This window comes from Syngnathus typhle, linkage group LG1, assembly GCF_033458585.1.
Source record: "Syngnathus typhle isolate RoL2023-S1 ecotype Sweden linkage group LG1, RoL_Styp_1.0, whole genome shotgun sequence".
NCBI classification, from domain to species: domain Eukaryota; kingdom Metazoa; phylum Chordata; class Actinopteri; order Syngnathiformes; family Syngnathidae; genus Syngnathus; species Syngnathus typhle.
In genome coordinates this window covers 15,362,247-15,390,000 of record NC_083738.1, presented here as the reverse complement: position 1 = coordinate 15,390,000, position 27,754 = coordinate 15,362,247, and the positions used below count along the sequence as shown (strand labels likewise).

The 27,754-nt window shown below is 40.1% G+C and overlaps 1 protein-coding gene across 10 annotated transcripts in view; it reads left to right on the top strand.

Moving 5' to 3' along the window:
• The window catches only part of diaph2 (diaphanous-related formin 2), a 314,194-nt gene that overhangs the window by 80,089 nt on the left and 206,351 nt on the right, over positions 1 to 27,754 (top strand). For all 10 annotated transcript variants that reach the window (XR_009713933.1, XM_061273960.1, XM_061274039.1 and 7 more), the window contains 7 exons: positions 10,852 to 10,991; positions 16,759 to 16,833; positions 16,905 to 16,974; positions 18,652 to 18,788; positions 22,505 to 22,613; positions 24,542 to 24,652; positions 25,904 to 26,016. Coding sequence is in view for 9 of the 10 variants with exons in the window: in XM_061273960.1 (XP_061129944.1) it covers positions 10,852 to 10,991; positions 16,759 to 16,833; positions 16,905 to 16,974; positions 18,652 to 18,788; positions 22,505 to 22,613; positions 24,542 to 24,652; positions 25,904 to 26,016 (755 nt within the window). In the remaining variant the exon portion in view is untranslated. The remainder of the gene's footprint in view (positions 1 to 10,851; positions 10,992 to 16,758; positions 16,834 to 16,904; positions 16,975 to 18,651; positions 18,789 to 22,504; positions 22,614 to 24,541; positions 24,653 to 25,903; positions 26,017 to 27,754) is intronic.

Below are 27,754 nucleotides of genomic sequence, written 5' to 3'. Positions count from 1 at the left end.
GTTATGGGGGCTCACATTTTCTGTTTGTCAAATTGAATTCTAAATTTGAATCTAATTCTATCCTTTAGGATCTGTTGCCTAACTTTTCTCAAAAATCTGAAGTGTTGCTTTAAAGATAAAAAGAACTTCAGCTTCAGAAAAAGCTTCAGATTTGTCCCTGAATTTTGGCCTGCTTACTTTGGTTGCATTATGATTGTCTGATTTGTATTCGGAATGAAGAAGACAGATGAAGGATAAAGGCGCTTATAAATAACCACCATATGTGAAGCCACTCTACAGTTTATACTCATTAAATCAGTTGTATTGTTTTGCTTGTTAGGTAACCCACTTCAGCGTCCTCCTTCAAACTTTCTGTGTGTAGTTATATCGTTCTTGGCTTTCATATCCAGTTTCCCATAGCTGGGGGCAAGAGTTCATTAAGCCTTCACGTTGCAATCAATGAAACGGAGACCAAAGTAAAAACCTAAATGAGATCCTGTGTGACTTAACCTGCTTAACAGTTCCCTTATTCATACCCGTGCTGCCATGACACTGGAAGGCTTAGAGGAGGTGGCTTTACACTCACTTTAAATTCAGAAAACTATTCAACATTGTGTTGCTTGTATTTATTAGAGTAACTTTAAGGAGAACATAAAATTTGTCCTAGAAATCCATTCCTAGAAAATTGTGCTTCATCAAATGCAATTTAGGTGGGCGAAACTGCTAAGACTTGACTTTAGGTTGAGTCGTCAGTAGACAAATCCGTATCTGCTCATGAATGAATTTTTGTCTAATCCTCAGTCCATTCCGCAATAGCTATGTCTTCCATTATTTCCAAAATGAAAAAACAGCTTCACATAACAAATTGTGTTTGACTTTGGAGACTCAATTGTGTGTCATATTGTTGTGTTGTTTTCATATTAAAATATTTCCCTTCCTTCATCTCTAGAGTCGGTCGGTCCAAGTATTTCATTTTGTCACACTCCTACAAATAACACATCTCTCTGCAGGAAGTGTTCACTCAATTTTATTTACGCCACCACCCACCCCACTCTCCCCTACCTGATGGTGAGCTGCTTCATTCTTTTATAAGGGTGGCATTGAAATTCAGCACAGACAGTAAGTAGTGCGGAAGTGCTTAGAAGCAGTCCCCACACAACCATTCCCCATAGGTACGGGCACAAAAAGCTGACAATGTGTCATTTCATAGCTGTAGTATTGTCTTATGTTAGACATTCATTTCGTAGTATTCGGCATCGGCGGTCATTGTTTGTCTTGCGCTGAATTTGTCAGACTTAAGATTTTATAGGAAGCCAGTTTACTCGCAGTAACTTACAAGATTCTCACTTCAAATATTGTGAGTGCTCCACTGGTCTTTCATTGAATTTTGTGACTCAATCACGATGGAAAACAATGCGTCAGAACGAGATAAATCTAATCTCATATTATTTCTGTCAAAACTTGTCACCGGCTCTACCCACAATGCAACAGTTGTGCCAGTGCTCATTAATTCCCTTCAGTCAACAGTCCCAACTACAGCCCCGTGCAGCCGTCACACTACGCTATCTCCACAATTTATACAAAATGCAATCATTTTTTTGATGTGCTTTCACACCGTGTCACATTCTTATGACACACTTCTGCATATAAAATCAATTCATATGTAGAGATTAGAGTAAATGCATTTGTGCAACAAAGGCTCACTTGAAATTGGTTTGCTACCAACTTTATGCAATGTGCTCAAAATAATGCAGTAGGAAATGGCCAATTTGTTGCACTTTAAGTACCGTATTTTCCACCCTATAAGGCGCACCGGGGTATAAGGCGCACCTTCAATGAACGGCCCATTTTAAAACTTTGTCCATATATAAGGCGCACCGGCCTATAAGGCGCATAAAATAGAAGCTTTACTGCAACAAACTGAGGTTGACTAGGGTTGCGGTCTGCACCCACTAGCCAATAACCAACGAGCCCTCTGTAAACAATCGCGTTTCTCAAACAATCTCCTATAAAATGATTGGAACTGACTAAAGTTCAATCTAACGCATTGGTACTACTTGCCTATGTTTCCCTTCCATATCGATCCGTAGATTTACTCGAAACATTAACAGCGCGGCCTATTTTGACATGAAATAGCCTCGCGCGTATAGCAGCTATCGTTATAGCATTAGCCATCCGCGATTTCCTATGAGCCTCAGCAAAGTGTAAACAATCGCGTCTCTCAAACAAGCTCCTATAAAATGATCAGAACTGACTAAAGTTCGATCTAACGCATTGGTACTACTTACCTATGTTTCCCTTCCATATCGATCCGTAGAATTACTCGAAACATTAACAGAGCAGCCTATTTTGACATGAAATAGCCTCGCGCGTATAGCAGCTATCGTTATAGCATTAGCCATCCGCAATTTCCTAAGAGCCTCAGCTCGCAATCTCCCATGAGCCTCAGCAAAGTGTAAACAATCGCGTCTCTCAAACGAGTGCCTATAAAATGATCAGAACTGACCAAAGTTCGATCTAACGCATTGGTACTACTTACCTATGGTTCCCTTCCATATCAATCGGTAGAATTACTCGAAACATGAACAGAGCAGCCTATTTTGACATGAAATAGCCTCGCGCGTATAGCAGCTATCGTTATAGCATTAGCCATCCGCAAACACCAATGACCCTCAGCTTGCAATCTCCCATGAGCCTCAGCAAAGTGTAAAAAACAATCGCGTCTCTCAAACGAGCTCCTATAAAATGATCAGAACTGACCAAAGTTCGATCTAACGCATTGGTACTACTTACCTACGATTCCCTTCCATATCAATCCGTAGAATTACTCGAAACATGAACAGAGCAGCCTATTTTGACATGAAATAGCCTCGCGCGTATAGCAGCTATCGTTATAGCATTAGCCATCCGCAAAAACCAATGACCCTCAACTGGCAATCTCCCATGAGCCTCAGCAAAGTGTAAACAAACAATCGCGTCTCTCAAACGAGTTCCTATAAAATGATCATAACTGACTAAAGTTCGATCTAACGCATTGGTACAACTTACCTATGTTTCCCTTCCATATCGATCCGTAGATTTACTCGAAACATGAACAGAGCGGCCTATTTTGACATGAAATAGCCTCGCGCGTATAGCAGCTATCGTTATAGCATTAGCCATCCGCAATTTCCTATGAGCCTCAGCTCGCAATCTCCCATGAGCGTCAGCAAAGTGTAAACAATCGCGTCTCTCAAACGAGCTCCTATAAAATGATCAGAACTGACTAAAGTTCGATCTAACGCATTGGTACAACTTACCTATGTTTCCCTTCCATATCGATCCGTAGATTTACTCGAAACATTAACAGAGCAGCCTATTTTTACATGAAATAGCCTCGCGCGTGTAGCAGCTATCGTTATAGCATTAGCCATCCGCAAAAAAACATGAGCCTCGGCTCGCAATCTCCCATGAGCCTCAGCAAAGTGTAAACAATCGCGTCTCTCAAACGATCTCCTATAAAATGATCAGAACTGACTAAAGTTCGATCTAACGCATTGGTACTACTTACCTATGTTTCCCTTCCATATCGATCCGTAGATTTACTCGAAACATTAACGGAGCAGCCTATTTTGAAATGAAATAGCCTCGTGGTTACAACAGCTATTTGGTGACGCCCCCTGACTACAGTTACCGTAATGCTGGGAAGCGATGCGACCTTGTAATTTACTAGTCGTACTAAAACGTACTAAAACATTTTGGCAGAGCACTGTGTACAACCAGTATGGATCAACAAATTCATCACTTGATCCATATATAAGGCGCACCGGGCTATAAGGCGCACTGTTGACTTTTGATAAAAATTTAGGTTTTTAGGTGCGCCTTATAGGGCGGAAAATACGGTACTATATTCTATTATTTAAAAGCGCGACAGTGAGAGCTCAAAACTCCTTCCAATGCTACAAACTCTTGTTGTCATGTATTGTAACCTTAATTAACTGAATAGGCAAAACCCATTTTAAAATTCTTAATATTTGTTAAGTGTATTGATAGGTAAACGACAATTATTTTATATTGTACTCGTAGAGGTCCCACATTGAGGTCTTGCTGTGCAAAGAAAGCAATAATGTAAGGTTTAGTCAATATCTTGGGTCACCATTTTCTATCTGGTCTTGTACGTAGTTGTCAAAATAATCCCCCTCTATCTTCAATGGATGGCACCATGTTGGAACAGATGACATCATGTCATTGACTGATGTGTGTGTGGCCCTTTCACCTACCACCTGCTATTAAGTGGATAGCCAAATTGCCTATGGATGGAAATGTTTTTTGCTTCACAAGGCGACTTTAATATTTTCACTCGGTGACTTTAATATTTTCACTAGATGCCTTTAATATTTTCACTAGGTGACTTTAATCAACCATCATATGAGAGAAAAATTCTACAGTACGCCAGGCAGGCCACCGAGCGAGCGAGCTTCTTGCCGCTGCTGCCTCGGCACCTGGTTTCTCGAAGTAACCAAAATCTACACGGCCTAGGCAGTAGACAACACCCAATTCTAATGAATCAGAGCTATTCTCTCAATTTTGCAGCATCAACATTGACGGAAGGTTTGTCAATCAGTAACGGAAAAGCTTTGTTGTATATGATTGTATTTTAGCCTTTTGTGGTTCCACTATAATTCATTTTGTCTATAGGCCTACAGTTAAGCAAATTTGAGCTGTTGTAAAACTGTTCAATACAATGAAACATTAAATTTCTCTCTTATTGGACGTATTTGAGATGCTGTTTCAAACAGTGAGGATGGTGCTACACTGAAGGTCAACCGCAAGTGGGATTAAAGCCAGAGCATCTTGCTGACAAGGGTCTATTGGTGTGCCTTCTCCTTGGCCACATCTGGTTTGCAGCCAGTCGGGCCGGACATGTTTGTTGTGCTTTTTTTGTGCGTGTGTGTGTTTCTGCCAAAAGCTTGAACTGTCTCGCGCGGGTCAGAGCTAAGTGAGAGTCTGAAAGTGAAAATAGAGGGCATGTCCTTTTGAGAGCTAAATGGAGTGGAAAGGAGGGTCAAGGTGAATGTAACACGGACACCTTAACCTTGGCCTAATTAAGATTACAAGATGAAAGGATCAAGTAAAAGAACACGCAGCGGTGAACTGACCCTCGATTTCCCCCCAGTTGCCAAAGTTAGTGCTGCGGACAGTTATTGCATCCATTCAAGGACCTGAATTATTTATAATTTTATGCTTTATGGGGAGTCATCCAACTCAAAGTCTTTGCAATTCGGCATTGCCCATCTGTCTGTTTCAAATTTGGTGACAATCAAGGACAACCCCGATTTTGAAGGATGTCGGAAAATGGCCAAAAGGAGCAATGTAGAAAACGAATGGACGGCCATTATGTTTGAGCCGTCAATACAAAGCATGATATAGTCCACTTCCCATCATGTTCATCAGGTTTACTAATGCTAATAATAGTCACCACACTTCACAATAATGTCAGCGATTGCTTTGTTGCCAAATCGACACCGCAACATGGAAATGGTTCACAAGCACAATGTTCATGAATACAGAGTTTTCTATTTATAATGCGGCCTTTTACAAAGATAAATTGGCTGTTGGATGTGATTATACGAACAGGCTGAAAGGATGTAGTTAAATGGAATTGCTTGAAAGTAGTCGTTTTTACTTGACAAGTTTATTTGAAACAAACGTCACAGAGCAAACACTTTGCGTCGGATGTTAACAAAATGTATAAATCCACCATCACAATTTTACATACCAGTTGGAGATTGTGGAATTGGGATATGACAAATATAAATGTATGCAGCTGGCCTTCTGGGTATTGCCTTTACGAGCTAGTCATAGCACTTCCTAAGAAAATAGGGCTAGACATCTGTAATATCTTTAGGTTTGTGTGTGTCTACAACTCTGAGATTACACAATACACACATTTTATGCACAAACAATCACTTATTAAGTCAAACCGCCAGGGTTTCTTGCCCTCTATCTCATTGTTTTTATGTTGTTTTTTTCTTTCCCTTTCTCAGTGTCGTGTAACGCTACCAGCCTTGCTTATTGAGAAAACGTTGGCGGTCTAATTGCATTGGCGTTATCGGCGAGCTGCCCGGCCGCAACACAACAAACCGCTCTGTACATTTTTATTTTTATTTTTTTTCCTCGACAGCGAAATGGCGACAGGAATATAAATAGAGAAGAAAGCCTTGCTGGTACGGTTTAGATAGACTGCTGTCACCCAGGGTTCAAAAACACCTCACAGTGGACAGAGTGAGAAACTGTCAGGCAGATATGACAGTGTTGGGGAAAAAAATGCAATGATTGGATAAAGAACGGCTTGGTTGCATGGTCTGCTGGGAAATCCCCCCACTGCGCTAGGAGCCATGTGCTCTGGTGGCGAGATGAAATGCTTTATCTTCTGGTGGCAGGGCTCCGTCCTTTAAAGTAGGGAAGCTCAGGATAAGTCATTGTCCAGCCAGCCACCATCTTAACTGATCCGTGTTCCCGTTGACCTTTACCACAGCTGCCCCAGACGCTCAGCCAACTCTAGACTGTGCTTAATGTGCTAAAAGAGCACTGATTTCTTTAATACGTCCAGTATTAACTCGTTTTCACGAAGCGTTGAGGTAAAATAAGATCAACATACAATCATGGCATATTTGAATATTATTAAATATTAGAGGGGCTATCTTTTCTATTAATGAATTCAAAAAACACTAAAGACATCAGCATAAAGAAATTAATGTGATGAACAACTACCGTTTTTTTTCCATGTATAATGCGCAAAATTTAACTAATTTATTGTCCTAAAATCTGGGGTGCGTATTATACATGGGTACAAAAAAATAAAAGTATATTTTTTATTTTTTTATTTATTTTTTTAAAATCCGGATATCATACGGATGCCGCCATTACAGATGCGCTTTCTTCTCTGCTGTTCACTTCAAACACGCTCCATACAAACACAATGCTCTCGTATCAGACGCTTGCTCGATCACCTGCTCGTTTGCTGTTACAATGTACCCTACACAAATCCAAAACATTTCTTCGCTATTGAGTATGCTAGCGCATGCGCAGTGATACCGACTGGCAGAATAACATCCGGTTGTTCCCAAAGATGATCTTTTTTCTGAAATAGTTTTACGTTCACGGACTTAAGTAGGAGTCAAAATTTGGGTGCGTATTATACATGGGTACAGGCTTTTTTCCAGCATCGACATGCCATTTTTAGGGTGCGTATTATACATGGGGGTACATTATACATGGAAAAAAACGGTAGTTTAAAATTAAATACAATTTTATTTCTCGATGGATGGATGGATAATGTAAGGCACTTTGTAGGGAATGTTTTTCCAACAAAGTTCCACAATTGAAGTCATCTCATACCATATACGTATGTCCTTGTATAGCAGAAGACTTGACTCTACTGGAATAAGATCAAAGTTGCACATTTTAGCACTTGAAACTTGCTTAGACAAACTTTATAAAATATCTAACTTGATTTGAATGGGTTAAGATTCTGTTTGCATTAGAAAATCTGCATTTTCAGTTGTTTTGTTTTTGAAAGAAAAGCTGTGTTTTGTGTAGCATAGGCAAACCTGGCCTCCCACCATTATGCTCTAGAATGATTTGGAGTATAGAGGACAGACACATCATGATGCAAGTATCATGGACGGAGCTCAAAAGATGATGATTTTTGGATTCAAGGATTATGTTTTTGCTAAAGTCGAAAAAAACAAAGTCAACTTGCGCTGTTAGCAACTCAAACAGAGAAACAACTACGATATTGCCTTGAAATTTGTCAATATCAAACACATTTGGGTTAGATATTTTGGAAGCTTTTACTGTGGTAATGTAGTAGATTGCATATCAAATTGAACCACAAGATACTGCTTGGTCGAAAGATGCTCAAGATTTTGCAAATTTATTTTCATGTGCTGTTTCAAGTCTGTAAGATGGAAAAACCTTTCGTGAAAAGGAAATGTACCACAAGCCTCTTATTGTTTAATATTTTGCTATACACTAATTACTCCGATTGTAATCAAATTTGAGGTTTTCTCCTTGTGTTTGACACTGTAAAGTTTCCATTGTATGACTAAATAAGTTAAAAGTACTATGAGTGATTGTTGTTATAGGAAAATGGCATCCTTGCATATCTTTGAAAGCGAGAAGACACAGTAAGACTAGGTGAAGCGAAGGCCCACTGCAGCATCTTCCAGGCCAGACACGTTGTCGCCATCTGTTTTTTCCGGTAAACTGACAGAGAAGCTGAATAATGCATCCATCAGTCTGCCCGAGTGTGCCGAGCACTGGGCACTGAGTGCGCTGCCAGCTTGTTATGGCCTCATTACACGTGAAGATGACATGTTGAGGTGCAGTCGCCTTGGCATTGTCTACCTGCCCTGCCCTCCAGAGATAGCGCCGTTCTCTGTCACGCCCTGCGCAATACAGAAGGGCGACTGTGATGGAGGAGGATAAAATGAACCTCAGTCCTGCCTTAACCCCACCAAAACGAAATTGACAGGCTCCCTAAAGTAATTGCTCCCCACACTATTTTCTCGGGCCGGAAATACTCTTATCGACAGATAGGGTATTCAATAAACGACGGGAGATGAGGCTCTCGGTTGTGGTCAAAAAGGCAGTGTGTGTGTCCACGAGTGTACAATTTACACTCTCACGATGCTCCTCCGTAAATCTGCCCACCCTGCATACACTTTATTTGAATCTCCTTCTGACCGTTCTCTCCTTCACATTCTCTCGGGGTCTCTTTTGTTTAAAACTTTGGCTGACCGTTTTTCCTCTGCCTTCAGGGCACAACTCTATATCCCAGTAGCCGGCGTCATTCTGTTCCGATTGTATTTCTGCCGCCTGAGTGGCAGTGTAATGTTGATATTTTCCCAAGACTCTTCTTATGTGGGACGGGGTTCTGAAAGGGTGCTTTACGGTCAGTGTTTTGTTGCTATAGGTCAGACAAAGCAGAGATGAAAATATACTAAGTAGTGAGGGGTTCTGCAGCTCGATCTTTCAGGATTCTTCTGTTCAAGTGCACATAAACGATTTGTTATTCGGGACTTTCCATTACTCCAAGCTGGGTCAGGGATCGATTTGTCTTTAGACCTCAGTGGTTGATGTGCGTCATACTTTTGATATCAGAGCTTTAGTCTGAGATGTTCTGGAATTCAGTCCCTACATGCTTCCTGAGTGTTTCTCTTTGTGGAGTTGAAGGTTTGACTAAATCCATTGAGTGTTTCATATTTTGTTTGGGAGTGATTTGGACTCTTATCCTGGAAACTCATGTTGCATTTACGGTCCTTCGAAAATGAATATTATAAGAATTGTTTGTTTAATAAAGCACGTCAAAACTTTTTAAACTGGCGCACCAGCTTCAAAACCGAAATCCCTGTGACATGGATCTAATTTTTTTTAATAATGGTTTGAAACGTGGGTTTTCTCCGGGTACTCCGGTTTCCTCCCACATCCCAAAAACATGCTTGGTAGGCCGATTGAAGACTCCAAATTGTCCCTAGGTATGAGTGCGAGTGCAAATGGTTGTTTGTCTCTGTGTGCCCTGCGATTGGCTGGCAACCGGTTCAGGGTGTCCCCCACCTACTGCCCGATGACGGCTGGGATAGGCTCCAGCACGCCCGCGACCCCCGTGGGGACTAAGCGGTTCAGAAAATGGATGGATGGATGGACGGTTTGAAAGACTCAATTATGTTTTTTTTTTTTTTTAATTCTTTTTTTTGCCAAATTCAATCTTGGTTCTCTTTTTATATGTGGTCCTCGATCGGATACGTAAATGCAGGAGGTAGGTGTGATAAAGGTTATTTTTCCTCGCCCTATTCAGATGGCCCAAGGTTTTCTTCAGTGTCATATAATATAAATTCTGTCCTTTATTTAACATATACACTTTATTTATCTGGACGAAGGTTGAATTACACATAATAAAATGAGCCAAGATTCCCAAGGCAGAACAGTGTGCTCTGACCCTTCCTGCAGAGAGCCAGTGTGCTGCACGTTTACTTTTCTTTTATTGATTTTGGCCCCATAATGACTGCACCTACTTTTTCTTCCTCTCCCTGGGTGACAACCAGGCCGGAAGACCTCCTATTCCTCTGCTAGTGCACCACATATTTTTTGCTTTTACTGACACTGGGTTAGTTTGCTGTCATAGTACGATGATGAAGTTGTCTTTTAGTGCTCTATGTTATGGATTCTCATCAAGGGTGTGGAAAGCTACTGGTATTGACACACACAAGTATAATTTGTATTATTTTTCCGCAATATAAAAAAAAAACACACATATTTTTCCACTATCTAAGATGGTTGATTATGCCTTACAGGAGAGCAGCTTGCATGCTTTAGGACAAATAAATGAGCTATGCCGCTATGTGCAAAACTCCCAATTAGCGCCGTTGACTTTGTTGTAAAACCAGCAGTTTGGGGATCAACAGAGTGCATTCGATTTTGCCGAGAAGTCATGTTCATAACTCATCTAATGACATGTTTTCTATTTGTATGGTATCTTTACTTCCCTTTGAATGTGATTTGAACATAGTAATTCAGCCAAAAGCAAAACATTTTTTTTCTCTGGGTAACGTGTTGAAGCAGTGGAATATGGAGATACATTTGCATGCACAATCTTTTTATGACTGTTGTCAAATTTGAAGTTGATAAAAGACCATTAGAACAGATTTGATCAGGCGCTAGCTTTTAAAATAAACAACATTTACTGAGCTTTGAGAGTGCGTTTGTTGTGTGCATGAAACCAAGCATCATATGTCCAATAATTCACAAATAATTCAAATGACTTGAAAAACAAGTTTTCTTTTTTTTTTTAATAGCATTCTCATGTGAGTTAATGTGTTTTGCTTCCAGGGAGGACTGAGGAACAGCAAGCATGAATGTACGCTCTCATCCCAGGAATATGTCCATGAGCTTCGTTCTGGTATCACAGAAGAAAAACTGCTCAATTGCCTGGAGTCGCTTCGGGTTTCTCTCACCAGTAACCCAGTCAGGTTAGTCCCTCACATTTTGGGATTTGTCTTTGTACCGGTACCGTATTTTATAAAAGACATGAAATGTCATCATTTTATCAGGTGAACTGACTCATTGTTTAAAAACAAAACATTTTCCTTTTTGTTACCAAAGACCTTGCTTTGTCCCCAATGAATGGGCTACTCAGTTTTATATCTGGTCCCACGACTACAGGGAAATGTGCTTATGAACTGACCAACTGCTGAAGGCTGCGTGTGAATTAATGATGGACACGTGAACAAAATGCTCAATGGCGTCAATGAAGTACAATAAAACCCAATTGCATTATCTTAATGTTTGTATCGGTCAATACTACGGCCGTGTTAAATTAATCGGAACAAAGACCATACAGTGATATGTTCTCATTGAAAACTATTTGCTTTAATAACACAGCCACATTTTGTAACTACGCGTCGGCAAATGTAATTAAAATGTGTCCTACATTCACTTTGACCACTTTGCAGGTACTAACGGTGAACATACATTCATTAGTGCTCTTGCTACGATTCCTACCTTCTCAACCAAGAAATTGAGATGTGATGATATACTTGAGTTGGAGTTATTATACCCTACGCCCACGTGAAGCCTGACTTTATTTAAATAAAGTAATTTTGATTCCCTCACTGGCTTATATATTACGATCACCCACACACACACACACACACACACACACACACACACACACGCGCACACACACGCGTGTGCACGCGCACACACACACACACACACACACACACACACACAACCAACCCCTTGATGAATTTATATTCAACGAAATGAGGTTTTAATATATTTTGTTGTGAAAACCTAATTAACCCCTTTATATGTCAGAAGGACAGTGAAGTGAAATCCCTCTGGCTATGTGCCTCAAGGGGGATTTAAGTCAGAGTGCCCACCCAGAAAGATGCCATTATGTGGATGTACTACATGAGTCCGGGTTTTTATTGTGGGTGTTTTCCAATGACCCGCAAGCATGTAAGGGTCACCGTGCATTATGAAGGGATCACCTCCTGTGGCTCGGCAGGTCCACAGGGTTCTTGAGGGCATCAGAAAGATTATTCATGATTATAATATCCCTACTGGAAAGTTGATGCCGCGCGCAACTACTGGAGCAACTACACACACACACACGCGCGCACACACACACATGTATGGATTATATTGAGATCTACTATGGAATTGATGGATTGTACTAAGATCTGAGAAAAAATACTGAAGTTTCCAGTCAACCACCCATGATATAGAGCATGATGGAGTTTGTAATATTCAGCGCTCAATGCATTGTACCTCCTAATTAATATGAATGGTCTTGATTGTCATGGATCACAGCACACTTTTGTTTGTGACTCTTCTGGTTCCTCTATGTTAATGTAACCTTATACGGTTTGTTATCACAGAGTGAAAGCGAGTGTGACTTGGATGGCAGTGTACCAGTGTCAGGCTTTTCTTGAAGCCAAATAAGGAAACAGTTTTTGCCCCTGAACAAAAATTCTTTATATATTTTAAAGTTGTGTTATTTAGAGGTATACATCAATTAAATGTAACCGTGTTTACTGGGCTGAATACTACAATTACTAATATTATGTATTTTTCTCAATTTAACTTTAAACAAAACCAAAACTACTGAATAATACCTAGTGTAGGACTAATACGGAAACCGGAGCACAGGAAAAAACGCCTGGGAAGTAAAGTTGGCGAGGGAAGAGGAAATTGAATGAACGAAGCAAGTGGCAAGTCATTCATCATGCAAAAATGCTAAACTCACGCATGAGTTACTGGATTCCATTTTTTATGGATGAAATGAGACCTATTGACTGTTCATATGGATTGCAGTTTGTCAAGCTCCCCCAACATTGGATTCTCTGACTGATCACCTGTTTTGTTTTGCCTTGGAAAATTACGGCTCCCAAAAGTTTGGCACCGATTTTTAACCAAATTTTTGCCCAAGCCCCAAATCAGTAAAACTTTTTGTGGCGTTGGAACTTCAAGGTACCACAGAAATTAAATATGACGAACAACAGCTTTATCATTAATATGTTGTTTTTGAACATGGCTGCTTAGCATGACTTTTCTTCTTGTCCCTGTGTGTTTGGGCAGACGGCTAATTTGCTCCCACAGGCTTGTGTTTGTTTAATAGTTTAACTGGTGAGGCTGCGCACCTGTTTGGCAGCGCAGGTGGCTGCAGGGCCTTTGTGCTCAGGGCTTTATCTCGCAGGCAGTCCCGCACAGGTGTGCAGCATGCGGAATCCTAACAGCCTCCCACAGATGGAATCGCCCGAAGCGACGGCTGACGACTGTTTTCAGCTGCCATGTTTTTCACTCGTTTTTCCCAAGACAATTATTCTATGCTCCCTTTCCATTTAGTTAGTTATTTCTGATACTTGCCGCTTAAGTGCAAAAAGACGTTTATGCCTTAATCCACTGATAAGTGAGATGTTGAAAACATTCATTGAATGAATTCTTTCTTTATCAGCCAAACACACATTTTCATTACATTTGTCAACTATAAAATCTTAACTTAAACTGTTGAGCATCTGTATGTATTAACTTTTCCATGCATTTTAAGATCTACTCGATATTTAGCTGTGCTTTGGTCACCTTCTCTCAAATCTTTCTGTAGAACTCAACCGTTTTATTAATAACACCTACAGCATAAGTTTTTGTGCTCTTTCTGTTGCGGACCAATGTTTGCACTATTTCATGATTCATGTTTTCTTTTTGCACAGTGAAACTATTTTGGGGGCTCAAATTTCATATAAATCTTGGCAAAACAGTTTCTCAATTGGCATTATGGGGATTTTGGGGGATTGTAAATCCGATATACTGCAGTCTAGCCATTTAGATTGGATGCCATTTAATAACTATAATTCTCGTAATTACATTATAAACGAATAAAAGGTGTCAACAAAGCTACTTCTGTCACGCATTCATTACTTGTAGTCACCTGCTTCCTGTCAGGGTTTTAGGTGGCCGATCCTCTCTGCCTTCCTTCGACTGCATGTGACTACTGAAGGTATAACTACCAATCAAAAGTGAAGACAAGACACTGATGTGTGAGAGATAATATCGCACATGAACAGCTTCAGCTGTGTCACTTTTATTTATAATTGAGTCATCTGTATCCGTAGCATAGTGCTTTCGTACATCCATTCAGGATTCACATCAATTTCAACAAGATATTAAACAAAGCAGTGAAAAGAACTGATGCTTTCTACGTAGTTATTTCGATCTAGGCCGGCATTCTGTTCCTTTCTCCTTTGAAGAGTAATGTAAGGCTGAAAGACGTTATTTAACTAAATTGTTGAAAGGACTCAATGTAGCATCAGCATTATCCAACATTGGAACCTTTAAGGAACATAAAATGTGTTGAATTATTAGGGCTCAAGCAAAGTACGCTATTAAAATTACTTTGGTTTTGTCAAATAAATCATTTTTGAAAGACTTTAGTCACTGATTTCTTGCTCTAAAAGTGTAGTTTATTTTTTGTAATCTAAATCTCTTCATTGACGCAAAAAGTCATCCTCATATCTCATTAGAGTGAAGGCATAATTTTCAGCAAAATGAATCTCTGCATTGATCAGTGTTTTTTCCCACCCACACCTGACATCCAGAAGGGACCGTGTAACTTGCAAATACATCACAAACAAGCAACCATCACATCCAGTGGTGCAATCGAGTAGTCATCTACTACTCACCTCTGACTTCTCTTTGGTATACATGGCTGATAGAATACTTTGTACATATTTGCCCAGTGTGTGGGCTGATTTTGAAACTGTTACTAATCAGAAAGTCATTTGTCCATTTACATTAAAAATATACACATTTATTTTAAGTACCTCTCTCTCTCTCTCTCTCTCTCTCTCTCTCTCTCTCTCTCTCTCTCTCTCTCTCTCTCTCTCTCTCTCTCTCTCTCTCTCTCTCTCTCTCTCTCTCTCTCTCTCTCGTTCTCGTTCTCGTTCTCGTTCTTGTTCTTTCTCTCTCTGTTTCTCTCTCTCGCTCTCTCTCTGGCCCTAAACGCTATTTTTTGTCAGGCTATAATGGAGTGGCATTTTTGACATGCTTAAATGCTAAAGCCGACACTGGCGGTGCTTGGTTTCGCGCTACTCATAGTGCTATTTGCTGTTATCTTTCTGTGGCACAGAACGATTCAGTATTCCCTCAGGAGGACAACTGAAGGAATTCAATTGGGACATAATAGGAAGAAATTGATACTTTCCATCAAAGTCGCCCCACCCACTTCTGATGAAACATTACAGGAAAAAGATAAAGATGACACGATGCAATTTTCAGTGCTTGCTTACAGGAAGAATTAATTGTGATATTTCCCAGAGTGGACATTGTAGAAGTATCATTTGTTGTTTTTATTGCACCAATAACTTGAAATTGGTATAGTTGGAGTTATTTTATCAAATAGATGAGCATTTATGTAAATTGTTCTTTTAATCTGGTGCAGATATTATTTGTAAACTTCAGTATAGCATAACATTGTTGTCACCAGCTAAACAAACTCACTTGCGATCATTTCACTTCTCAATTCTCGTTGGGTTCCTAAGTGCCATTGTACTGTTCTATATGATTGAGTAAATTGATGTGAACAATATCTACCAGTTCTCTTCTCACTTTCTCTTTGCATGTTCATATTACCACATTTGCTTTGGAAAAGAGAAACATTTGGCCAGAAAATAGCCACACCTAAAATGAATGCAACCAGCATTCTTAAGACTGTTCACTCACACAAATATTACTCCTATTATCCCCCTGATATTGATTAAAAACAAGTGGGTTTTGCCTCTTTCATTCATATTTCACAAACAAAACAATAAGAACACTGTTTTGACTAGTTGGGCTGCACAGAACTTACTATTACAAAGACAAATTTTGGGTTGCGTTCCCCTTTAAGTACATTGGCGGGTGGGAGTGATACTCTGAGCTGATTTAGTCACCGATCAAAGTAATACCTCAGCACAGTCAGGCAACAGCATCCCCATCTTAATCGAGGGCCTCCCTTGACACAGCGAGTCAATAGAAAAGGCTTTCATGCTCAAACTATTATTATTCCAAATGCTTGTCAAAATTTGAGATACATTATTGACTCGCACATTTTAACATCAGAAAATAACTGCATGCATTTTGTGTTTATTGACACTTGGGGGTCCTGGAAACAAGCAATGTTAATGGCATCATCTGGCTGTGACCACACAGCCGACCCCCCGCTACTCCCCCGCCACGATCCCTTCTCCCGCTTGCCTCCTTAGATAAACAGGCTCATCTGCACTGGATCATTTGCCGTCTCCCGATATGCTGTGGTTTATAGGCAATTATCTCTCGCAATCCGTTATCGATTACAGTGTTATCTTTCTCGCATTGCTCAATTTTTGGGCACAGCAACACGGCCACACTCTGCAGGAGAGGCTGGATACAAACAGCTCAGTGATGGGAACTCGAGTGAAGATGGATGTGTGTTCATTTGCTCCTAAATGGGTGTAGTTTAAATTCTAACCGTATTCAGTGTCAGGGAGGCCACCGCCGGGTTGTGCGGCTCGGGTTGTGTCGGGAATTAAAACCCACTACACGAGTACATTTATCCTAATGTGTCGAACCCAAGATATTTGTTTGAATGACTCAATCTCTCATGGGTTCAGCCAATATTTATGTTTAATTCACTCTCTGTATTAAAATGTCTTTCAGTGCCAAGACTGTGTCAAAAATACTGACTGGATGTTTTGTGTTCCTCTACATCCTCCACAGTTGGGTGAACAACTTTGGTCATGAGGGTCTTGGACTTCTTCTGGATGCACTGGAGAAGCTTTTGGATAAGAAACAGTGAGTGTCCTACTAAGTATTTTACTTTGATGAAAAGCATACTCTTAAATATTGTTCTATTTCTTTTCTAGGCAAGAGATCATTGATAAACGGAATCAGCATAAACTTATCCAATGCTTGAAAGCTTTCATGAACAACAAGGTTTGTATGGATCAATACATTTTTTTAAACTATGTTTACATTAATTTGAATTTAGACAACTCTAAATAAGTAGTGTATTATAGATGAGCTTATCGTTTTGGTAGCATTCCAGTCATTTCTCTGCGCGCGTAAGCCTATCTATTGAGTGCATCAAATCAAACAAAATGAAATGGTTCCACTTTTAAATATATGGAAACATGCATCACGTCGTCTTTCACAAAAGAGATACTATGTTTGAAGGAAATGACAGATTTAAAGGAGGGATCGACCAATATGTTTTGTTCTTCAATAACCGATGCCAATATTTAGAGTTCAGGGGCAACTGATGACCGATATGAGCTGCCGATTTTTATGGTCGATTGTTAGGGCCGATATGTAGAAATTTTGTGCTTTATTTGCACACTAAAAAGTCACACTAATAAAAAAAAAGTGAGTTTCTCATCTCTTTTCTCATTTCTGAACTTAACATCATCATTTACTGAACACAAATCAATAAATTGGCCAAGTATGAAATATATAAAACATTTACATTAAATATTTTTTCAACTTTGTTGAAACATGAGTGTAAACTATACATCTAAATGAAAGAAACACGTGATGAATAAACATTAATATTCCAAAGGTTTTGGCTTGGGGTCCTTCACTAAGGCAACATGTTCCACCGCAATTATATGGAGCTGCCCACGGACGTTCCTGACTCTAAATCAGCACTACTGAACACAGATATTGGCAGATGCCGATGAATTAAATAAAAATAAATGTGGACCCGATATATCGGTTTAAGTGCTGACAAGTAAATTCTTCTGTATGGGAAACAACAACAAACATTTAATCGCATCATACCCTCTTGAACTTAGCCGAACCATATCATATTGAAATCCCACTGAATCTAACCAAATTGAATCGCTCCACTTGAACCGTCATTGAAGCGTATCACACCGGATGTACGGAAATATGTATCAAACTATGTGTGTTTGTGTGTGCGTGTGTGTGGGCACCCTGAACTGGTTGGCAGCCATTCGCAGGGCTAACATAGACAGACATGTATGGATGTGTGTGGTGCGCGAGGCTTTTTTTCTTTTTTACGCAGTGGTCTGGATTCCACTGGAGGTGATGCTGTCTAAGATAATGGGCTAATATGGAGAAGCTAATTTTAACATTTACCATCCCCACTCTGCTCTCAGTTCAATTACTTATCAATTTTAGTAAGGTCTTGCTCATTTCTCATGTGGAGGCACACATTTCAAGGCTCAGTGACCAATTGATGTTCCTGCTTCTAATCCCCACCACTGGTCACCCGCACCTGGTCGGAAGACATAGTAAATGCTACAGAAAAGTGTTTGTCCCTGACGTTCTGTCCTCACTTGAATGCATTTATCATTCTCTTTATTTTTTCCTGAGGCTATTATTTTACTCAAGCCTCCATTTGAATAGACTCAAGTTTCACCATAATTTTAACAAAACATTTCTAAAACTAAGTGCCCTACGTCCAGGCCTTGTCCCCTCAGCATTAACCTGAATACATTTCGCTGGTCGTTATTTGAAGAAATGCAGTTAAATCGTACATACTTGAATCTTTGATCAAGTCAAATTTGACATGTTTGAGAGCTCGGATTAATTTACACCCACCGGAATATTTTTCCCTTCATCCTTCTCCTTGCTTTTACTATCTGACAGTATGGCCTGCAAAGGATCCTGGGAGATGAGCGCAGCCTGTTGTTACTGGCGAGATCCATCGACCCCAAACAGACCAGCATGATGACCGAGACTGTCAAGATCCTGTCGGCCTTCTGTATCATCGGCGAGGAAAACATGTAAGGCCGATCACCTGATTGCTCGCGCTGTCTCAAGTCATTGATAACAAGATGTTTCTCGTCATTGCATGCGTTGTGGAATTTAGAGGTCAATGCTGTCTTCTTGAAAGGGTTATCCAACATAACGAGACTCAAAGGGAAGCCACATTCAAAATAAATCCCCACTTTTACCAGTCTTTTTCTTCTAGACATAATATTCTTGAGTTTGACAGTACCCTGAACTTTGGCGCGAAACGCAATCCCTATGTAATGATGTTGATGTGGGAATTTATGTTTTTCCTTGAACCGCACTCATCGGTGTTTGCGTGAAATATCCTTGTTTATCTTCTGAGTGAACTCAAACGTCGGTTCAAAAATTTCTTTCAACTTTTTGCTCCTGTAAATGGCTCAGTGCTGGACAGCTACAATTGGTACTTTTAGTCCTTTTGACAAATGCTCTCCGTGTTGCTGTATTGTAACTGTCAAATCAAGAATACTTTCAGTCTAAATGTGGGTTCTTTTTTATCGAAAAGCAGATGATGGGTTTGGAGCCTTGACATTTTTGGTCATGTTTGGTTCTTTTTTTATTAGTAGTCAACAGGGCTTAAAAAACATCAGATTTAATAATTGGTCTCAAGAGTGGTCACAGTTTATAACCATGAACTTTTAGCGCTACAATCATTTAATCACGCAAGGTGGATAACAATGGCCGCAGCTGACCTGTCTGTAGATCTCATGCTCGTGTTTCTACCATCACCAAAAAAAAGAGCGTGTTCATTTGCAACAATACTGATTGATATGGTCTACACCCACGTTGCATGAACAAACAAACAAAAAATACAACGCCACTCTTTTGACAGTTCAGCTAGAATGTTCTGATCCAAATGCAAGCGTAGGGTGAGCACAAGTCATACCACCAGATTACAAATGTATTAGATTCAGTCACCACTCCAGGACTTCGAGTCCACGACTTCAGCCAAACTAGTTTTTTCTATTTAATGGGTTTCTCGGAACTGATAGCAGTGCAAACAACAGTAACCGGGGATTCATCTTCCTTGTTTGGTGACACTGTAAAATGTTGCTCTCACAAGGCTTTTCTGCTGCCTCCAGTTACTTTGATAAAATAGTGTGATCCCTCAGTCATTATATGATCTGTGGTCTTTCAGTTATAAAAAAAAAAAAACTGCAGAAACCAGCTGTGTAATGTTTTAAGCCTTTTCAGTATAGCAACAACTGTGAAAGTTGTTTAGTTTGTAGACATACAAGTGTGAATGACTGTCAAGAAGGAATGAGCACGACTCCATTCCAAAATTGTTCCATTTGACAAATATCGTAATTTTCGGACTATAAGTCGCACCGGAGTATAAGTCGCACCAGCCATGAAATGCCCAAAAAAGTGAAAAAAAAACATATGTATGTATATAAGTCGCTCCTGAGTATAAGTCGCCCCCCCACCCAAACTATGAAAAAAAAACGCGACTTGTAGTCCGAAAATTACAGTAAATATAAAGGTTAACGTGGACCGTCTCTGCTGTGTTTACATGCTTTTCCGTGTTTCTAGGATAATAATAAACTGGATGCAGAATCTTGTAAAAACACCATCATGTCTGCAGAAGCCTCTGTAGTTCCCCACTGAGTGGCATGTGCTTGTAAAAGCGTGGACGCTGCATGCCCACCCCGGTGTTTTAGCAGAAGTACATTGGCAGATTGTCTCACAATAGATTAGAGTTGACTGGTTCACATTGGATGTGTTTGGCTGTCTTTACAGTCTTGTTGATATAACTAACATCATTTAAATTGTCTTGTCTTTTGGTAATTTATTGTCACTCCCAACGCTGATTTGTATGCAACAGCAAACCCACATATTCAGTTCAGTGTCGTGTCACGCATCTCTGACCCTCCAGTAAGGCCTTAAGCTTTTACACAAACTGCATACGTTCACGCTTTTGATACTGATGTCTAGCAGCGGGATGGTTGAGAAGAGGGTCTGAAGGACAATGTCACTGGAATAGTTTGGATTTTTGATCCCACATCAAAGGACAACTGTCGTCTGTATGACGCAAGTTACTGGATAAAATACAAATATTCTCTGTGTGACTTTTTTTTTCTCATTGACACTCGCTATATTATCAAATTCAGATTCTTTATTTTGTTGTAAATTCAATTAGATATTGCTTGTTCATATTATTGTTATTGGTATTATTATTATTATTTTCGATAATGCTTGTTATTGTGTAGATTTTATTAGTTATAGTTTTTGTTTTAGAATGAACGAATACTTTCACATGCGCAAGTTGTGACATCATGGAAAAAAATGATACCATTTAGCCTATACAAATACGTTCTAACGTATTTGAGTGCGTTTGGACATGTGTTCATACCTATTTGTAAATACGTTGGAACATATTTAAACATGTTTAAAGTTTGAACATTTATGCCTGTAAAATATTTTACTCCGCATTGGGAGTTCCATGATTTTGTTACAGGGAGATCTTATCTGAAAGTAAACATTTTCAGACTCAACAAATTAAAATGGATATTTACTCTTGACAAACCTTTTTACTATGGTCGGCTGCCACTAATCTATCATACAAACTTGTATCCCGGTAGTAAGTGAACAAATTCTCTCAGACAAATTTGCTTTTCAATGAGCCTTTTGCGGGGCCAAAATGACCCCAAAATGGTCATTTCAAATCAAAAACGAATAAACCCTCTCTCTTTATCTAAGAGAAAGCCCCCAAATGACTTATTTATTACTTCTGGTATAAGTCCCAACACAGATTCGAAGCACGTTCAAAAGTGCCTTGTACCATGCATCAAAGCTTTACTGGCCTGTCAATTGGACCAGCTCATTTGGATTCACTCATTGCTTTGACAATATTGCAAATAGTGTTCACTATATTTAATTGGGAATACAGTGTAACTCTTAAGTGGCGCATTGGGAATTTGTTGGGTTCACCATGGGGGGATATTCGGAATGATGCGAGCTACCGTGTAGCAAGTGACAGCGACACGAGTTGAGTCGTCTCTTCGCTGCCAGCCAATGGCGTGACGCCGGCTCATGTTTAGCTGACAGCGTTGAGAAAGAACGCGACAAGTTAAGCAGATCTATTGCCTGTTTTGAAGCGGCCTTTCACATATTTTTAGAGCTATGCCCAATGCCTGCTTATGAGACGTAATCTCCAGTCGTGTCTTACGCAACACTAGTTACTCAAACATATTAGATTACCCTCAGTGAGAAGGCAGCTACTTTGGGGTAGTTTTAATGATTCAAGCATGACAATAAGTCTGGTAGATGACAGGTAAAATTACTTTCATTAGTGCATTTGTATTACACACCAAAAGCGTCCCTTTTCTGTTTGAACAAGCTGCCTTGAGCTCTTGCAAGTTCTCTAATTTGCTTACATTCTCATTAAAGTATATTAGTCACATTAGTCTGCTGGTCCACTCCAATTAGTTGCGCCTTTTCTCTGCTAAGAAAGCTTCTTAAACACAATTGTCCAGTCAACTCAACACAAACCCATATTTATTTCCCTACATTATTGTGTAGAAAGTATGATAAGGACACATTGATATACTGCAGTGCAAGCACAAGGATTGCCTGTAAAGAAGGGCCACTCAAAATAAGATCTATGATGTTTGATCTGAAAATTGTGAATAAATGTCCCGTCAACGAGGTGATAAAACTGTTTGTTGACACCCACCCAGCCTTTTCTCGGTGATCTCTTTTCTTCCAGCTTGGATAAGATCCTGGCTGCCATGACAATTGCTGCAGAGCGGAATAATAAGGAGAGATTTGCTCCAATTGTTGAAGGACTAGAGAACCACGATGCCCAACAGCTTCAGGTTTGGATTCCCATATATAAACACACACAAACTTGACAGCTGGGGATGCACTTTTTTTTCAAACCACATCGATTAAAGTCTATTCCAATATAGCATTGTTCACAGAATCTGACAGTGCATTTCGGATTATTATGGCATTCTTTCAAGGCGGCAGGGACCGCACACCATACCTTTCAGCCCCTCAAGTTTGATTTTGTCATGGAGACCATTTTTAAGAGCAGGAGTTAAAATGACAGCGGTGGCGTCTTCACGTCCACTTGTCGAGCCCACAGCACCTTGGTCACTCGATGAGATGTGATTGCTGGGTAATATAGAATATGACGCCAAAAGCTTCATCGCTGCCGCTGCTTTAATTAAAAACGCCAACATCCTTGAGCTCTGTCCCCCCAAGGTTCTTTTTAATCTTTTCCAACCAACAGCCTCAACAGCTCAGTTTCTCTTCTACTTTTCTCATGTCTTTCACATTTTACAAGTATTTCCTCTATCTTTCTCTCCCCCAAACCACCTCAAGGTCTCAAAAGGCTTTGGTTTGAAAGGGCAACAAAAGGGAGCTCACCTACCTTTTTTCAAAACTGTGCTCCAGTCGAAGGAAGGAAAACGATAAACAACAATGAAAACGAACCCACTCGATACATGTTTCTATATCCCTAAAGTGGGTAATTATTTATGGAATGGCTTCTTTTAACAGCGGGGATTGTGCAGCAGAATTACTGCAGGAAAGTGGTGAGGCAGCGACAAGTATAATGATAATATTTACCGTGTATATTTTTGTGATGATGCTGGTCTTTTACCTTTAAACGTTTACATTAATAACAAAAGTCTTGTGCTCATTGTTAAGTAAATAAAAATGATTTACTGGAAAGTAAATTGAGTTTTCTCGTCAACCAGTTTGGACTCAATGCCTGCAAAAAAATGTTTTGGGAAGGAGACTATTGGAAGGGAAAGAAATGTCACTATTTGGAGAAACAGTTCCCACGTCTTAGTAAAATTTCGGACATTCCTCATTCCAAGTTAGCAAAGGAGACAGACTGTGATGCTCCACAAGACGTATTTTCAATGCTAGCTTTTACTAACACCTCAAAAAGGTCACAATCCTACTGGTCTGCTTGGCAACACTTGGGAAAGCTGGGTAAGCGTCTTTCTCTCAAATCGTGTCAAAAGCCAGAAAAGAAACCACTTCAGTATAACACGATTAAGACCACCACACTTTCTGTGGCCTGATGGTTTATTGGCAGTCACTCTAAAATGATGTTGTGCTTGTTTATTGAGTGTTAATTTGAAATAATATTAGTAATATTTTGTCTTAAAATGTCTGTTTTTTCTTGTCTTTTTCTGATGACAAAATTTCTCCAGCAAAGAAAACTTAGGTTATTTGGAAAAGCTTCAGACATTGACTACCCAATGATGTTGTTCATATGGGCAATATCGTCGGTTGAGCATTAAGCAATTGTTTTGACTTCTTAGCAGTGCATCTGAGCCAAGAGTTCAGGTCAAGGTTTTCCAAAGACAGCTTGCAGCATCCATGGGAATTCTTCAGCCCGCTATCGATTGGCTGTCCAAGGAAAACGCTCTTATCCATGGTCTTCTCCCTTAAAACACCTTACTGCTCATTAGAATTGATCAGCGATTTCCAAGTAACCCCCGCCACACAAAACACACGCAGTGCTTTTCTTTTCCAATGAATCCATTTATAATGCACATCCAGGCTGTAGCGTTTTCACCTTCTATTATCTTTTCCTTTTTTTACTCTTTATCCACTGTTTCTTTTCTTTTTACAGTGGCATTGACAGCAGTAATAAAACAGAAACACGAGACGTTTGAACCCCCCCCAAATCCATGAGCGAGGCAATGACTGCTACAGAAGTGCATGATGTTTTCTTCATTTTGTAAGAAGCCGCAAATGTGTTTTGTGTTTGCACACTCCGCAGGTTGCCTGCATGCAGCTCATCAATGCGTTAGTTACTTCCCCGGATGACTTGGACTTCCGGATACATCTGCGAAATGAGTTCCTAAGATGTGGCCTCAAAAAGATCCTTCCTGTGAGTTATCAAAATGTCATGTGGCAGCATTGCTTTGGATTATTTCACATGTATTAAAAGTCAAGATGGAATTTTTGACTTGTGAAGAAGCCCCGGCATTTGCATGACTACGGTTTAGGAGATTACTAGGGTTGCAGTCTAACAATTTATCACGGAGTTTATCAATGTGTATTCCACAATAATTTAGTCATGATTGCATTTTTCTTAATGTGTATTTTTTGTCCACATTATCTGCAGAATATTCCATTTCAAGATTCAAGCCATTTCACTCCATGAGTCTTTCCTATCCTATTCAGTATGGGCAAATTTTCAAATCAATAAATATAGCCAGGTGATATGTGTTAGTGAATCGACATTTTCTATCGTCAATTTTATGTTTCAAAGTTGCAACGGACATGTTATTTTCCCCAGCATCGCTAGGCACACTTCAAAACAACACCGTCACCAATGTGGGTAGGCGTCGCCAGTGTTGCATTCAAACACTGTGGCAATTTTGAATATAATTCAATTCAGGCAGGCTGGACCACAGGCTGGGCCACTCCTGGAGCTAGGCCGCATGTGGGCCGCAGACCGCTAATTGAATAGCGCTGCTGTATTTTACAATGCCCGTGTGCCAAGCAACAGTTCGAAATTATCGATATAAATTAGCTCTGTCATTCTTAACAAGCTTAGCTGATTTCCATAAAAAGTGCAGTGCAAAACAATAAATAAACCTGTCTTCTTCATGCATGCATTTATTATTCCCTCTACCGTATCTCCTTACGCCATCATACTCACTCTGAACCGTCATTGCTTCAGACAGATGGGCCTTAAAAACATGACGGCGACTGGTCGACACCGGCAGAAATTAGGCTTCATTTGGCCACATCGCTTGCTTTCAGTTCCGCCGCTGACATTTCAAGCGAGAGCCCCCACAGTGTTTCGCGAATAGAACAGGTGTTGAATAATTTGTACTATTCACAGTGTCGGGGATTTGTGTGAAGTGTTTTACAAAGTTCTCTTCCGTTGCATTACAACCAGTAATGCCATTTTTTTTTTTTTATGTCAACACTTTTGATTGCATCCATTTTCTAAAATTGAAGTCTTGGGAAACTGGGATTACTTGTTGATTAAAGTCTTCACGTGGGATCTAGCCTGGATCGATAACTGTCTGTTAACATTACTTTTACTTAGTCAGTCCACCTAAAATCAACCATTTTTGGACAACCGTAAAAAATGTACCCCAGTGATTATTTGTCCAACTCATTTCAGGAGCTCAAAGAAACGGAAGAGCTGGACATCCAGCTCAAGGTGTTCAATGAGAACAAGGAGGAGGACTCCATCGAACTCTCCCATCGCCTGGATGACATTCGGGCCGAGATGGAATATCCTTTGCCCCACTGTCCTGTTCTTTCTGTCCCTGTGTGAATTATATGGATGACCACTTGTGCTGATGTAGCAGCAAGTGGTAAGTCAACATGATGACTTTGATTGACTGAAGTTCCCTCGCGATTTGCTTCATTAGAGAGGGATTTGAGGATCTTGTGCACAATATTAAGCCCCTTCTGGGAGGCCAGTGTAGGTTGGGCAAATATGCTCATGTTCTTCACCTCCACCTCCTTTACATTACTTCTTCATTCTTTACATCTCCTTATACTTGTCTTTCTGTTCAGGGTGACTCTTGACTCTTGTTACAAGCAAGTCTCTACTCTTAGTTGTGGAATTCTCATTATAGCCCATTCAACTAGGATACCATTAGTACTATTTCTCCCACTACTAATGCGCAACAACAACATCATCACTACTAATACGCCTACTACAGCAACAAGAACATTAGTCATAAAACTACTCTTACTGCAACTGATTTTACACCACTATAACAATTAATACCAGTGGTACTACAAACACATATTGCTAACTACAAAAATGTTCTACACTTGTGTTATGGTCACATGTGGTGCCCGTGGCTCAGGCAATAAAGCAGGTCGATTACTAACCGGAGGATTAGCGGTTCAAACCCAGCTCTGTCTGAGTCGCGTGTTATTGTGTCCTTGGGCAAGACACTTCACACACCTCCCCTCCAGTGCCACCCACACTGGATACGAATGTTCGGTTGGAGGAGCCGTAGGCGCACATTGGCAGCCATGCCTCTGTCAGCCTGCCTATGGGCAGCTGTGGGAACACATGTACTTACGGTGGTGGTAAGCTTCATGCGTGAATGAGTGTGTGAGCACTTTGAGTACAATTGTGAAGTTTGATGTATTATTATTATTATTATTATTATTATTATTAGTCGTAGTATGTATTATTATTATTATTATTATTAAACAATAACTGCTGCTACTACTATTACTACTACTAGAAAAACTATTACTACTAAAAGCAGTGCTACTGTAAACAAAAACTACCAGTATGCTGCTGTAACGCATGATAACGGAAGCTACGCTTCCTCTTCTATAACTACAACTATTACAGTGCTTCTATTATTGACAACTATGCTCCTATTTTCTGCAATTGGAATTTAGACCGTATCAGCACTTCATATTGTAGGGAAGTTTGCCACTTCAAAATATTGAGGATGCTTCTCTTTTCTTGTAGCTGTCTTCCTTCCACTGGTGTCTACTCGAAAGTTAATAAGTTGGCACTAATTCAATCCGGAGTCAGAAAGTTCTTCACCAAGCTGTTTAATAATTCACCAATCTTCTCTGGGGCTATGTATGAATGAGTGGCACTGGGAAGCCACGTTCTAGACACCTGCCATTGTCATGCAGATGTCTGCAGCCTTTTTTTCCTAAATCCTATCAAATCCCACACTTGTCCCGCTGACACAAAGCGCTGCCGTGAGTGACACTTTATGTTGACACACTCAGGTGAAACGTGTGCTTCTAGAGGGGGGGGGGGCACTTGGATTAATGATGTGCTTGAGCGGGTTCACAAATGAGATGGCCCAATGTTTGTTTCCAAGGACAATGTGGGGTATTGATCGCAGCGCTTGAGGGTATCATTCTAGATGCCTCACCAGCCCGTCTGCTTACACAATAACACCACGGCGGGGTTACTTCTTCTTACCTGAACCTGCGTCTTGTTTTTCCACGATTATTGACCAGCGCAAGCCGCTCCAAT